The 14,459-nt window shown below is 38.1% G+C and overlaps 1 protein-coding gene across 1 annotated transcript in view; it reads right to left on the reverse strand.

Annotated features, from left to right (window-relative positions):
• Positions 1-1,410: 1,410 nt before the first annotated feature.
• Rab1a (RAB1A, member RAS oncogene family) overlaps positions 1,411-14,459 on the reverse strand; it is a 26,651-nt gene continuing 13,602 nt past the window's right edge. The window contains exons 3-6 of the mRNA XM_010609731.3: positions 10,011-10,106; positions 3,740-3,835; positions 2,978-3,109; positions 1,411-2,647 (exon numbers count right to left, since the gene is read on the reverse strand). Coding sequence (XP_010608033.1) covers positions 2,450-2,647; positions 2,978-3,109; positions 3,740-3,835; positions 10,011-10,106 — 522 coding nt within the window. The 3' untranslated portion in view covers positions 1,411-2,449. The remainder of the gene's footprint in view (positions 2,648-2,977; positions 3,110-3,739; positions 3,836-10,010; positions 10,107-14,459) is intronic.

A 14,459-nucleotide genomic window follows, 5' to 3' on the forward strand; every position in this document is an offset into this window, starting at 1 on the left:
ACTTAACAATGAAGGGCAGTTTTGAAATTTATGTGGGAACACAAAGGTTGATGTAAGATACCGTGGAATGGCAGTGTATATGCTAAAATTTCTATCCAAGTTCAGAGAACAGGAAATTAGTGCTCAGCCCACTATGGCTTTCCTTCTATAAGGATTTCCCAGAGTTTGCCCCTGCTTTGAACATTCATTATGTAAACTGAATTATGCCAACCACTTACATTTAAAACTTAACAAGTGATAATTCTCTTTATTATGTGAACTGGTTAAAGACCATGGCAGCCTTGAAATGTTTATACTTGAAAATGGGGCTAGAGGGGGAATATATTTTTTCAAAAATGAATTTATTGGAATATACATAAAAGCAAATAGTGAAGTATGCTGAAATGTTGTCCTAATTTTGACTGCCACTAGGAAGGAACACTAAGATTTTCCAAAGTATGTAAATATGCTCACATATCAAAATACTCGTGTAATATTTTCTGATAACTTGTCAAGAATAAGCTGACAGTGTGAACTTTTGCTGTATAATTCTAAAATGCACAGCATCCCTCCTCCCACTTGATACTTGTTCTGAGTCATTTAGCTACTTTAGAAAACAGTTTGTAAATTCTCTCCCCCCTTATATACTGTATTGATAAAAGGGAAAAAAAATTTTTTTAAGCATTTAAGAAGAAAACCCAAATAGCTATTGGTGACTTCAGGAATTTGTCAGTTGCCTTATATAAGGATGAATAGATCCAACAAGCACGTCTATAATACAAAGTAAACTATGATTTTATTGTGAAATTCTCATAGATGGAAAATTAAATTGAATATTCTGTTCATTTCATTTTACAATAATCTTACCACTTATTTTTGTACCATGTATTTCAATTGCCTGTTTAGTGAAAAATAAAGAAAACTATAATTTTTGGCTTGTTAACTTAAAAATTTTCTCATTAAAGACCCCCCCACACAACAAAGTGTGTTTTGCTAACAGCCATACCTCAAGCACCCATGTCAATGTTGTGACTGCTACTTCACCCAAGGAAATCTTTGACCTCTGCCACTTTAAAATGCCAGTGTCAGCAACAGGTTTTTAAGTTTCTCACAATAAAATAAAAACCCCAGGATCCTGACAGTTCTGTTCAACACAATTTTCACATACATGCAAGAATTTTGCCAAAACATTGATCTTGCATTTATAATTCCCACCTAGCATTGTTTTGGTTAATTTTCAGGGATATAATGTCTAAAATTGGGGCAAAAAAATAAATAATATTGGGGCAATAAAGTTTCCTGCCTTATATTGTGCTGGGAACTCCAGGCCCTGCCACGTCAGGCAGGCCCTCTACCACTGAGATATATCCCTAGCCCCGTTTCCCACTTTTTACTTTAATGCATAAACTATCCTCTAACATGAATCCTACCCTTGTGAAGGATGAAAAAGCTGACATCTTGACTCAGCATAGAAGAACTATGAGCATACCTTATGATTGATCGATTGCCAGTTAAGGTGTACTCTCCACCTCTAACAGATGAATTAATAAAATGCTGACCACTGAGGCCATTTCAAATGGTTTTAGAGAAAAATCAAATATGCGAGAAGTATACATTTTAAACTTGTTTTCCATACAACTTGAGCTCAATGAACTACTGGAAGTTGGTTAAATGCCTAACAGCACAGATGCCTCCCTAGGTCATTTATCAGGTCTATTAGCTAGAAAGCAAATACTGGATAATGCACTATTGGCCTACTATTCCCTGGCTGCACACACAAATGGCTGTTTTGAGTATAATGCTATTTCCCTTTAACCGTAAGAATTAAAACAATACTTATCACCATACAGTTTGATATTACTTCCAATAAGTACAATATTTATTAAACATATCTTCAGTTATTTTGTTACATAGTGTGCAACAAATTACAATATTCTGCAGCCACAAATTATATGCAGAGTATGAAGAAATTATTAATCAGATAGTGTAATCTTTCCATTTATAACTCTACAAGGAAGAACTAGCAAATCAGATCTTACATATAACATCTCACTAAACTTTATGCATGGAAAGTGACAGACACTGGTTGTGCTGTTTGATACAAAATGGCTGAACTTCATCTTCAGAAGACTAAACCTGACATCTAAACATGCCAATATAAACATCAAAACAAAATATATTCTAACCAACCACAGGAAACAGTCTGGTATCAGGAAAGCAACAAGGATTGTACACATTATTTTATAAACCAGCACACAAAGGTTTAAAACAGTTCTGAAAATGAAGTTAGCTGTCTTGAGTCAAGGGAATAAAAAAAAGTCAGTATTGACCATTTACAATCTCTGACCTTTGTGGAGACGGTAAGAATCTGTTGTAGTGCAGCTACATACAGTACAATTCAGGCAATTTTGTTTTTCACTTGGGTTCAGATTGCAAATTCATTGCTGTGAGAAAAGGACGGAGGCAAATTTTAGCAGCAGCCTCCACCTGACTGCTTGACTGGAGTGCTCTGAATTTTAACATTGGACTTCTCTGCGCCACCAGCTGTTGCTCCAGGGCCCATCCGTTTTTTAATCTCGGCTGCCATTGTCATGAACGACTGTTCTACATTCGTTGCATTCTTAGCACTGGTTTCCAAAAATGGAATTCCAAGGGAATCAGCAAATTCCTAAGGGAATAATAAAACATGATGAACATTGAAAAATCTTTCTCAGGTAGTCTGTTTCTACCATCTGAAATAGGACTGAGGAAGGACTAGGTTCACTGGAGCCAAATAGACACAACATGAATTGTCACTGTCAAAGTATTCTCCTACACATCTTTTTAAGTTAAGGTGGTTATTGCCATCACAGGATTCCATATGTATTCAAAATTAGAATTCAACACCTTCAAATTCAGTTTGAAAAAAAAATCAAACTATCAAAACAACTATACCTTTGGTTGTGTGTATCTTCAAATTCAGTTTGAAAAAAAAATCAAACTATCAAAACAACTATACCTTTGCTGTTGTGTAGTCTACTACTTTCTTTGTAGTCAGATCACATTTGTTCCCTACCAACAACTTGTTGACATTTTCACTGGCGTAACGATCTATTTCCTGCAGCCACTGTTTGACATTATTAAAGGACTCCTAAAAGACAAGATATTTTTACAAATAATGCAGTTCTGGACACAACTTCTCTAATGATCAAGTGATAACACAGAAGCACACAGAGCCAATGAGAAGACTGACTCCAAAATTATGTAAAAGGAAAGGAGTGACTCACAATGAGCTAGAATTCTTGATGAAATGTGAAGAATGAAGACGAAAATGCTGTATTTGAAAGGTAAATGCAGCTTACTATTTTTGTTTAGGTTTGGTTTTCTGTGAAACAGGGTCTCACTATGTAGTCTAGTCTGGCCCAAAACTTTCCTATTCTCCTGCACCAGCCTCCCACGTGCTGAGATTACAGGTACATCACCAAGCCTGGTGCACTTATGGCAGTTCTGATAGGAAAATACTAATGACCAGGCAAATTCTTGTTAATGCTTAAAGATAATAAGAGTTCCCTGATCAAAGGTAAGCCTCATTACTAAATTTTCTGTTTACTAAAGGAAAATGCTTTTATGTGATTCATAGCTGTATTTGGAGGGTAAACAAAGTTTTCTGCCATAAAAATATTATTAATGGAGGGCCAAAGATTTACATGCCTGCCTCACAAACATAAAGTCCTGAGTTCAATCCCCAGTATGGAAAAAAAATAATCTTCTCGGAACTTACCTGATCTGTTACATCATACACAACTATGATGCCATGAGCTCCTCTGTAATAACTGGAGGTGATTGTTCGAAATCTTTCTTGGCCTGCTGTGTCCCACTATTGTAAAACAATCAAGAAAACCAAACAATTCATAAACTAGAGTTGGAGAAAAGTGATGAAAAAATTTTAGTTTTCATAGTTGCGGAGATTATCAAGATTTCATACAGAAATGGCCCTTAATACTCACAATACTGAACTGCATGATAAGTGCCAAATACCTAAAAGTCAAAAAAGTTAACACCTACTTAATATTTAGCTGGTGGTAAAGATCCGAAAATTGTAAGATATTTTGAGAAGAGAACTATGCCAGGCTTTTCATATTGCCTACCTACACTTAACATCATGCTAGGCATTCATTATGAATGCAAAAACAGATCATCTCGGTTAGGGAAGTTACTGGCTAGCCTACTGGCTAGCATAGCTTGGGAAGCAATGAAAGGATCTAATTTGTGTCGCTACCAATCAAGATAACACTTTCACCATCTCAAGGGGGATTACCTTTTTTTTTGTACTGGGGATCAAACTCAGGTCCTTGAGCTTGTGAAGCCAGAAGCAGGGCATTATCATAATTGTAGAGAAAAATAACAGGAGGACAATTCCAAACCTTTATAAACTTAATTTAAGAACAACTTACTATATTTCAACCTAATTTAGACTCCAACATCCATATAACAAGTGCTTCTATTAGTATATGTTTGTTTGTTTGTTTTCTTTTGAGACAGGGTCTCACTATGTAGTTGAGACTGACCTGGAACTATGTAGTCCAGGCTGGTCTCAAACTCATAGCAATCCTCCCGCCTCAGCCTCCTGAGTGCTGGCATTACAGGCATGCGCCACCACACCCGGCTCCTTTAGTATATGTTATAGTTGGGATCCAATGCCCCCACACAAAGGCTCACTGTTTGGTAGGCATGGTCACTGTTGAGCTTTTTCAAAGTGACTGGATTGGGCCGAGGATCTAGCCCAGCGGCAATAGCGCCTGCCTCACAAGCTCAAAGACCTGAGTTCAACCCCGTGTACCAAAAGAACAAACCAAAGTGAGTGGATCACAAGACTCTAACTTCAGAGGATTATGAGAAGGTAATCTGATGACATTATTGGGAGGTGAAGGAAAACAGGGAGTGGGTGGATGGATGGGAAAATAACCTACGAGACTTTATTGGTGCCCAGCTCCTTTCAGGCTCTTTAAACCACTTCCTTTGTTTTAGGTACAAAGTAGCTTTCCTTCCAAACCATGTTTCTGCCTCACCACAAACCTAAAGCAATGGTGTCATCGACCATGGACTGAAATACCATGAGCCATAATAAATCTTTCCTCTAAGCTCTTTTTCTCAGGTATTGCTCTCAGCAATGAAAAGCTACCTACATTAATGCCTTAAAAAAATACAAACCAAAAAACAAACAAAACCCTAACAGGTGTGGTAGCATAAGCCTGCAATGAGGCAAGGCAAAAGAACAGAATTCAAGGCCATCCTGAGGCTATACAGTCAGAGCCTGTCTCTAAACAAATTAAAAGGACTGTTTAAATACTATGAATCAAACTCACTTTTTTTTTTGGTACCGGGCATTGAACTTGGGTCCTTGCGCTTGCAAGGCAGGCCACCGAACTGCTGAGCTAAATCCCAGCCCTTAAACTTAAATATGTTGGTTTTACTAAACAATGATATCTTCTTACAAGTTTATCAGTCAGAATAGTTACTGCCCCATTAAAAGACACTGCTAAAGCTGGACCTGTAATGTAGCTCAGCGGTACAGCGTTTGCCTAGTATATACTGTAAGACCCTGTATTCAATCCTCAGTTTCACAAAAACAAGAAGCAACCTGGTGTGGTGGCCCAGGTCTGTAATCACAGCATTCAGCCTGAGGCAGGAGACTATGCATCTTAGGCCAGCTTAGGCTACACAGTGAGCTCAAATCCAGCATGAACTAAACAGTAAGACTATCGCAAAATAAAACAAAAAGCCAGGCATGGTGGTACACACTTGTAATCCTAGCACTCTGGAGGCTGAGGCAGGATCATTGCAACTTCAAGGCCAGCCTGAAATACATAGCTAGGGACCTGTTTCAAAAAACCAAAACAAACAAACAAACAAAAACCACAAAGGAGTAAAACAGGGTTCAGATGTACCTCAGTGTTCCCTGGGTTCAATCCCCACTCAAAAAAAAAAGGCATAAACATACTGTTTATGAAAATCACAACATTTGTAAAGTAGCATACTCTACTCCAGAGGGGAAAAAGATATAATGAAGCAAATAATCTAAAAGATTAACGTAACAATCATCTAAAAAATAAAAATGTAAACTGGGCATGGTGGCGCATGCCTATAATCCCAGCACTTGGGAGGCTGAGGCAGGAGGATCACTATGAGTTCGAGACCAACCTGGGCTACATAGTGAGTTCCAGGTCAGTCTCAACTACATAGGGAGACCCTGTCTCAAAAAAACAAACAAACAATAAAGAAATCATTAATAAAAAATAAACATGTAAGTCACCACAGGTATCATTTCTTTTTTTGTGTAAGTTACTGGGACTGAGCCTGAGCCAGAGAGCTCAGAAGACTTTTAGATCTACTGTTAACCATTGAGGAACCTTAGTCTTTCCAGATATCCTTGAAGAAGCATGGCCTCTAGACACAAGCCCACCTAACTTCAAAAGGTCAGAGATTTCATTGTTCCTGCTTACTTAACACTAGGGAATCACCTACCAGTGTCTTCAGCTAAAAACCATACACAACTCATTTCATACAACTGTTCAGGAGGTTTAAATTAATGTTTGTAAAATACCTAACAGTGCCTGACTATAAAAGCTGCTCAATAAAATGTTTATTTCCTTCTCTGTCCAAGAACTTTCATTTCCAAAACAGCCCATGGAAAAAAAATTTTTTTGTGACTAAAAGTTAACATTCAGCTAACTAAAGCTACGAAACAGCATCCAGAGTAGAATATCTCATGTTCCTTTGCCACTCTCAAAAACTTTGACTCACTATCCCAGCAATAGTACTAGTACTCTCCCTCGTAACTGGGTCTTCCTTTATTTATAATCTCAATTCTACCTGTGTGCCTGGTGTAATGTAGGCATTCTATAAATGTTTCATGACTAAAAGAACAATCACAAAAAGGGGCCTTTCATTGTGTACCACTGGACTCTGAATGTGCCCTACCTTCTTGAGTGTTTTATAATCACTAACTTGGATAAACATTCAAATATCACAACTGAATAGAACACTGAAAATAAAACAATTAAAATATAAATCTACAAAATCAAAACTGTGAAGGACCTAGAATACTTAGAGGCAAATGAAGCCAGGAAGATGACATGTGATAAGGTTACATGTAAAATTTACATTTAGTTCTTTAAAACACCAGTCACTGAAGTGTAAGACCTCTTTTTTTTGTTTTGTTTTGTTGGTACTGGGGATCCAACTCGGGCCCTTGTGCTTGCAAGGCAGGCGCCGGAACCACTGAGCTAAATCTCCAGCCCAAGACCTCTTTTTTTTAATTAAAAACAAGCAAATCAAAATTGGAAGACGCAGACTACTATATAATATGGCTACTAGGTAACATAGCTATTGAAACAGTTAAATGTAAACTCAGGCTTTAATATTCTCTGGTGGGTTAATAAGAGGCATTGAGCCCCTAAAGCTGAGATAATCTTTTGTTTGTTTTGGTTTTTTGAGACATGGTTTCACTGTGTAGTTTAAGCTGGCCCTGAACTCACTATGTAGCCCAAACTGGCCTCTAACTCCCAGCAATCCTTCTGCCTCAGCCTCCCAAGAACAGAGATTACAGGTGTGTGCCATCACACATGGCTCAATGTTAAAAAGAAAATAATTTAGAGTTGAAATTGCGAGGATTTACTTCATGTTTTTGTTATTATTTTTTGAACCAGGGTCTTGTTAGATAGCTCAAGCTGGCCTTGAACTCACTAATGTAACCCAGGTTGGCCTCAAACTCAAGGTAATATTTCTGCCTCAGCCTCCCCAGTGCTGGGATTACAGGTGTGCAACACCTCACCCATTCAACCTCATGTACTGTCACATTTTAACACTTATAAAATGCAACAGGGTAACCCAAATTGCAAAAGCTTTCCAAAAACATGCTTCAAGGCACCAAGCTCAGATGCAGAAGAAAGGTTGTAATGAGGTCAACCTAAAAGGGCAGGCAGCAGTAGAAGAGGAATTAATCTGGCTTTAACTCAGTATGAAAAATAAACTATGTAAAAGCTAAGCATTGTAGCACATGGGTTTTTCATATAATATCATATACATAACTATTTAATTTGATTCTCATAATTATCTTGTAAATTAGTAAATCAAATGTCATCATATTCATTTTACAGGAAAACTAAGTCTTAGGGAGAAAGTATGTTTAAGTTAAATTTATGATTATCTTAACAAGTAAATACCAGAACTAAATCTGAATCATTGACTCCAAATTCATGACTCCTTCCAGTTCAGTGTAGTGTCAGTTCCATAAAAAGAGCAGTTACTGGTTTCCTATGTTATCTCATACTTACAGCCCACTCTAAAACCTACTGAGAGGCAGGCACAATGGCATACACCTGTAATGCCAGCTACTCAAGAGGCTAAGGCAGGACTGCAGTTTGAGGCCATCCCGGCAATACAGTGAGAACCCATCTCAATCTCAGTAATTTTTTTTTCTTTGAGACACAGCAACTATACTGCTTAGGTTGACATTGAACTCAATCCTCTCACCTTTTTGTGGGGGGTGGGGGTTGAGTCTTGAGTCAAGTTCTTGTTATGTAGTTGGCCTTGAACTTACTAGCCCAGGTTGCTTTGAACCCATGACAATTCTCCCTCCTCAGCCTCCTAGGTGCTAGGATTACACAAGTACACTACCATGTCTTACTTTTTTTACTTTATTTTTGAGATAGATTCTTCCTGTGTTGCCCAGGTTGGGCTCACACGTGGCATTTTCCTGCCTTAGTCTCCCATACAGCTGGAATTACAGGTACATGCCATCATGCCCAGTTGAGATTTTTTTTCTTGAGATTTTTCTTTTCAAAACCACCACACATATGACCACACACTGGCAGTACCCATAGTCATATTAAAGAGATGCAATTAAACTATCGCAACTTACAATTGCCTATATTTAATTAGGGGTTGGGGATATAAGGATGGATAAAGGGGAAGGATACCACATACTGAAGACAGACAGATATGGGTCATGTGGCCCTCCCAGTAACTTAAGCCAAATCACTAAATTTCTCACAGTGAAATGATTACATTAAAAACAAACAAACAAACAAAAAACAAAAGTTTTCTCCCCAGAAAATTCTGTCTTTAAAGATTTGCTAAGGGGGCAAGGATTTAGCTCAGTGGTTCTGCTGCCTGCCTTGCAAGCGCAAGGACCCGAGTTTGAGCCTCAGTTAAAAAAAAAAAAAAAAAAAAAAAAAAAAAAAAAAAAAAAAAAAGATTTACACAGTATCTTAAAAAAAAAATGTTTAAAAGACCTGAAAAAATATGTTTTCTTCAACTAAGCTACACAGAAAGAGTCTCTCTTCAGTTACTTCTAATGCTCCAAAGTAATCAGCACAGTAAAAGACAAAAAATACTCAACAACACTTTAAGGCAAACTTGAACTCACAACTACTCATTTAAAAAAAAAAAAAGAATAGAACCAAGTTTGACTTAAAACATGACTATGTCTGCTTCAAGAAGAAATTTCAATGAGATACAGTTCAGAGGTAAGTGCAAGCTTAACATAAGAGACCCTGGATTCAATCCCCAGCATAGTCCAAATAATAGGGAGAGAGGGAGGGAAGGAAGGAGGAAAATTTTTCAATGAGGAAAGCAATCCTAGGAAATTACTTTTAGTCTAAACAGATATTCTATCGTTCCATCAAAGATGCCTGATTGGTTTTTTTTTGTTTTGTTTTTGAGACAGGATCTCACTATGTAGTTTTCAGGCTGTCCCTGAACTCACCATATAGCCCAGGCTGGCCCCATAACCCTCCTGCCTCAGCTTTCCAAGTGTTGGAATTACAGGTGTGCACCACAAACACCCAAAAGACAACTCACTTTTTTTTTTTAGTACCAGGGATTAAACTCCGTAAGTGAGACAGGCGGTGGCACCATTGAGCTAAATTCCCGGCCCAGATGCCTTATTTTTAAGAACTTTTGTATTCAATTTTTGTTAGCATATTACATATATATATAAATAATACATTCTAAGTTTATCAATAAAACTTCCACCAACAACCACTTACGATTTGTAGCTTGATTGTTTTCCCATCTAACTCTATAGTTCTTATTTTGAAATCCACACCAATGGTGCTGATGTAGCTTTCTGTATACGTATCATCCTGAAGGAAAGAAGTTGAAAATGAAAATCAATATGCAGTTGAATACCATTTACTTTTGTGTGTGTGTGTGTGTGTGTGTGTATGTGGTTTTTTTTTTTTTTTTTTTGAGACAGGGTCTCACTATGTAGTTGAGACTGACCTGGAACTCACTATGTAGCCCAGGCTGGTCTCGATCATAGCGATCCTCCTGACTCAGCCTCCTGAGTGCTGGGAACATTTACTTTTATCTGTGGTTTTTAAAACAAACTTTTATATAAAGTACAGCATACTGACAGCCATTCAATCCTATTCTAGTACTTAATTCATGTTCTGATTAAAAAGCACTGACTAGCTAATGGTTTCTTTTTCTCATTAAGATTTGTTCTAATTGTTTTTTTTAATTGTTTTTTTTTGTACCAGAGAACTCAGGACATTGCGCTTAAGAGGCAAGCGCCAGAACCACTGAGTTAGATCCCCAGCCCTAAATTCTTTTTAGATAGTAACTTATTAGTCCAACCTAGCCTTGAATCTGTGTAGACTCGGCTAGTCTGCAAGTCTTGAACCTTTTGCCTCAGCCCTACCAAGTATACGTGTACTACCACACCCATTTTCTTGGCACATTCTTTTACATACCTCATATAGAAAAAAAGGTTTTTAAGTCTTCAATGATTAAAATGATTTTCTTTTGAGATGGACTCTCTACCAAATTGCTCCTGATTTCCTGGGTTCAAGTGACCCTCCAATCTCACTGTCCTAAGTTACTGGGACTATCAGTGCATGTGTGTGGCATTAATATTTTTTATTGCTAAACAGTAAACTTGCTTCTAGCCAACCATCCAATTTATTCATCATAAAACAATGACCATTATACTCTCCTCTTATGAACATTTTTTTTAAAAAGTCAATTGTATTTCCTAGTTATTGGTTTCGTAAAGTCAGATATAATGCACATAAGATTCACCCTTCTAGCTGGCATAGTGACATATGTCCACAAACCCAGAATTTTGGGAGGCTAATGCATGTCCAAGCCAAGACTCTGTCTCAAAATTTTTTTAAAAAAAGGAAGAAAAGAGGTTTTGCCTGGGATTTTTGCTTGGGATTTAGCTTAGTGGTGCCTGCCTCAAAAAGCACAATGTGGTCCTGAGGTCAATCCCCAGTACCAGGATAAAAAAGAAAGGGCTGGAAAAAGCTGGGCGTAGTGGTGCATGCCCGTAATCCCAGCACTTGGGAGGCTGAGGCAGGGGGACTGCTGTGAGTTTGAGACCAGCCTGGGCTACACAGTGAGTTCCAGGTCAGTCTCAACTACACAATAAGACCCAGTCTCAAAAAATAAATAAATAAACAATTGTAATCCATTATACAGATACACACTTTTTTGTTCCTGTCTTTTGAGACAGGGTCATACTATGTGGTTCAGACTGGCCTTGAACTACTATGACACCTAGAGGCTGGCCTCAAACTTCCAATGAGCCTCCTGCCTCAGCAACCCAACTGCTGGGATTCCAGGAATGTGCCACCACATCCAGCCCATATAAATTTTTAAAAATTATCTACCAGCTGATAGACAGTTTGGTTGCATCAGCTTTTTGGCTATTATGAATAATGGTTCTGTGAAAATATGTGTACAAGTTTTTGGTGTGAACATGTTTCTTGTCAATTTTTTAACCAAATGCTGAACTTTTAACATATTCCCACCAGCTTGATCCACCTGGTACATGCGTAACTATCCAATCAGGCTGCTTGTACAACCCAACAGGACTGTCCCATACTGCCCAAGGGGGCAGTGACGCATGTATCACCATAGGTCAGAGATGCCCAGCAGTGAGACATGAAATTATGGCCTGTCATGAACATATTAAAATTATACCTTTTCTCAAATATTCATTATAACCTTCAATTCAGAAACAAAACTCTTGTTTTGTGGTTCTATGTTTGAGACTGGATCTCACTTTGTAGTTCAGACTGGCCTTGAACTCATTAAATAGCCCAAGCTGGCCTTGAACTCGCAGCAATTTTCCTGCCTCAGCCTCCTGAAGTGCTAGGATTACAAGCACGTGCCACGATGCCTGGCCAAAACTGTTTTCATAAAGTGAAAATCTTGTGCAAAATATGAATGAAGAGACCAAGCTGCCATCACCTGAACCCCAAAGCATCAGCTAGGAAGTATTCTGCCAACAAAAACAGACTTAACCCTAATCAAAATAGCACTGTCAAACTTAATTTTCTGTGACAAAAGAAAGGTTCTATAATCTTGTTAACCAAGATTATATGGTGGACACTAGCGCCTTATAAAATGAACCAAAATTTAATAAAAATGGCCACATACAGCCAAACAGCTACCATATGGGTAACTAGGTTATATTTACAATTACAGTAAAATGGATAAAACATAAGTTTAAAGAGACACACAAAAGCACAAATGACAACTCCAGACTACTGGATACTATACAGAAAAATTGCCTCAGTTTCTATAGTCAACATGAAAATCAAAAAGGAAACTGTAAAAGCTAAAAATACTAATAAGCAAGCAGTGTGTGGTGTGCACACCTGTAATCAAGCTATTTGCAAAGCTGAAGCATAAAGATCGCAAGTTCAAGGGCAGCCTGAACAACTTAGTAAAAGCTCTCTTTTATTGTTTTGTCGTTGTTGTTTGCTTCCAGGGACTGAACTCGGGTCCTTGTGCTTTTGAGGCAGGCGGTGGAACCACTGAGCTAAATCCCCGGCCCTAAAGCTCTCTTCTATAAAGAGCTGGACAGAACCAGGGATGGAGGTAGCTCAATGGCAAGCATGAAGCTCTGAGTTCAATTCCCAGTACCAAAAAATTAAAAAATTATAAAGCTGTACATGTAGCTCAGCATTCTCTAGATTCCCCAGTGCCACAAAACAAAAAAAGGAGAAGCAAAACAACCAAATGAAATGGGTGGCCCATGTCTGGATCCTAATCCAAACCAAGCAATAGAGCTTTTTTTTTCTTGGCAGAGCAAAGAATGCAACCTACGGCCTCATACCTGTTAGTCAAGCACTGTACTCCAGCCACCATACAGCATTTTCTAGACAATAAGGGAAACTTACTGATTTTGCAGACTAACAATGGCACTGTCATCTTACAAACACTTATCCTGTTTTTACAAAAGTATACTGAAGCATGTAACGGGAAAATGGCAGGTTCAGGATCTGCATTACAATATTCCAACAGAGAGAAAGAAAATAAAGGGCTACATAAAATTCATGTGGGGGCCAGGGATTTAGCTCAGTGGCACCACACCTGCCTCTTAAACTCAAGATCCTGAATTCAATCCCCAGTACCAAAAAAAAAAAAACAAAAAAACTTATGTGGGCAAGACTTTATAATGCTAAATCTAACTTACATATAACATTAAAATGTAAAAGAATCTCTAAGAAAACTGTAAAATGTGATTCAAGAGTTTCAAGTGGCAAGAGATAGCCAGGCATGTTTGTGCATGTCTAACCCTAGCATTCTGGGAGGCTGCAGTAAAAAATCACTAGGCAACAAGGCCTAGGCAACCCTGTGTCTCAAAGTCAAAAAAGGTATTACATGGAAAAACAAAACAAAACAAAAAACCCAGTTCAGCTCCTAATTCAAACACCCATTCAAGTAGTTTTCTGAGACAACCACACACTCCAGCATTCAGTATAAGTGCTTTATGTATACATCCTGCTTTATGCCTTTCTTCCCACAAAATATTTTTAAATATTCAAGGATCAAATTTTTTAATTAATAATTTTCACTGTTCATCAAGGATAGTGTTTCTCTGCAGTAATGGGGATTGAACCCAAGCTTTCTCACTGAGCTATATTCACAGTACCTTCCAGGCAGAGTCAGACTAAGTTGCTAAACTGTACAGGATAGGGTCAACCTATCCTGCCTCAGACACCCAGAATACTAGAATTATAGACATGTGCCACCATGACTGGCTGAAACAGCTTTTTGGTCCACATGAATGCATGAGACCCAAATGTAATGACTATGAATGAGTACACTCTGGGAGGATGAGGCAAGAGAATCTAACTGAGAAAAAAAAAAAGAGAATCTAACACTGCCTTAACATATACTAAGGCACTAGCAGCATTGCTTTTGAACCATTAGAGCAAATAACAGTGAAAAGGGCAGTTGTCCTTTGTCTTAGCATTATTCCTAATTAAATATTTATTTTTGGACTAGGGTTAAGTGCCAGTAAATGCCCAATTTGGGTGAGGCCCTGGACTCCATCCACAGTATTTACTTTTAAGACGGGCGTGCTGGTACATGCCTGTAATCCCAGCATTCGGGTGGCTGAGGCAGGAGGATCGCTGTGAGTTCGAGACCAGCCTAGGCTACATAGTGAGTTCCAGGTCAGTCTCAACTACATAGTG

Source organism: Fukomys damarensis, unplaced genomic scaffold, assembly GCF_012274545.1.
Source record: "Fukomys damarensis isolate Sample0158 unplaced genomic scaffold, DMR_v1.0_HiC HiC_scaffold_2, whole genome shotgun sequence".
Lineage (NCBI taxonomy): Eukaryota > Metazoa > Chordata > Mammalia > Rodentia > Bathyergidae > Fukomys > Fukomys damarensis.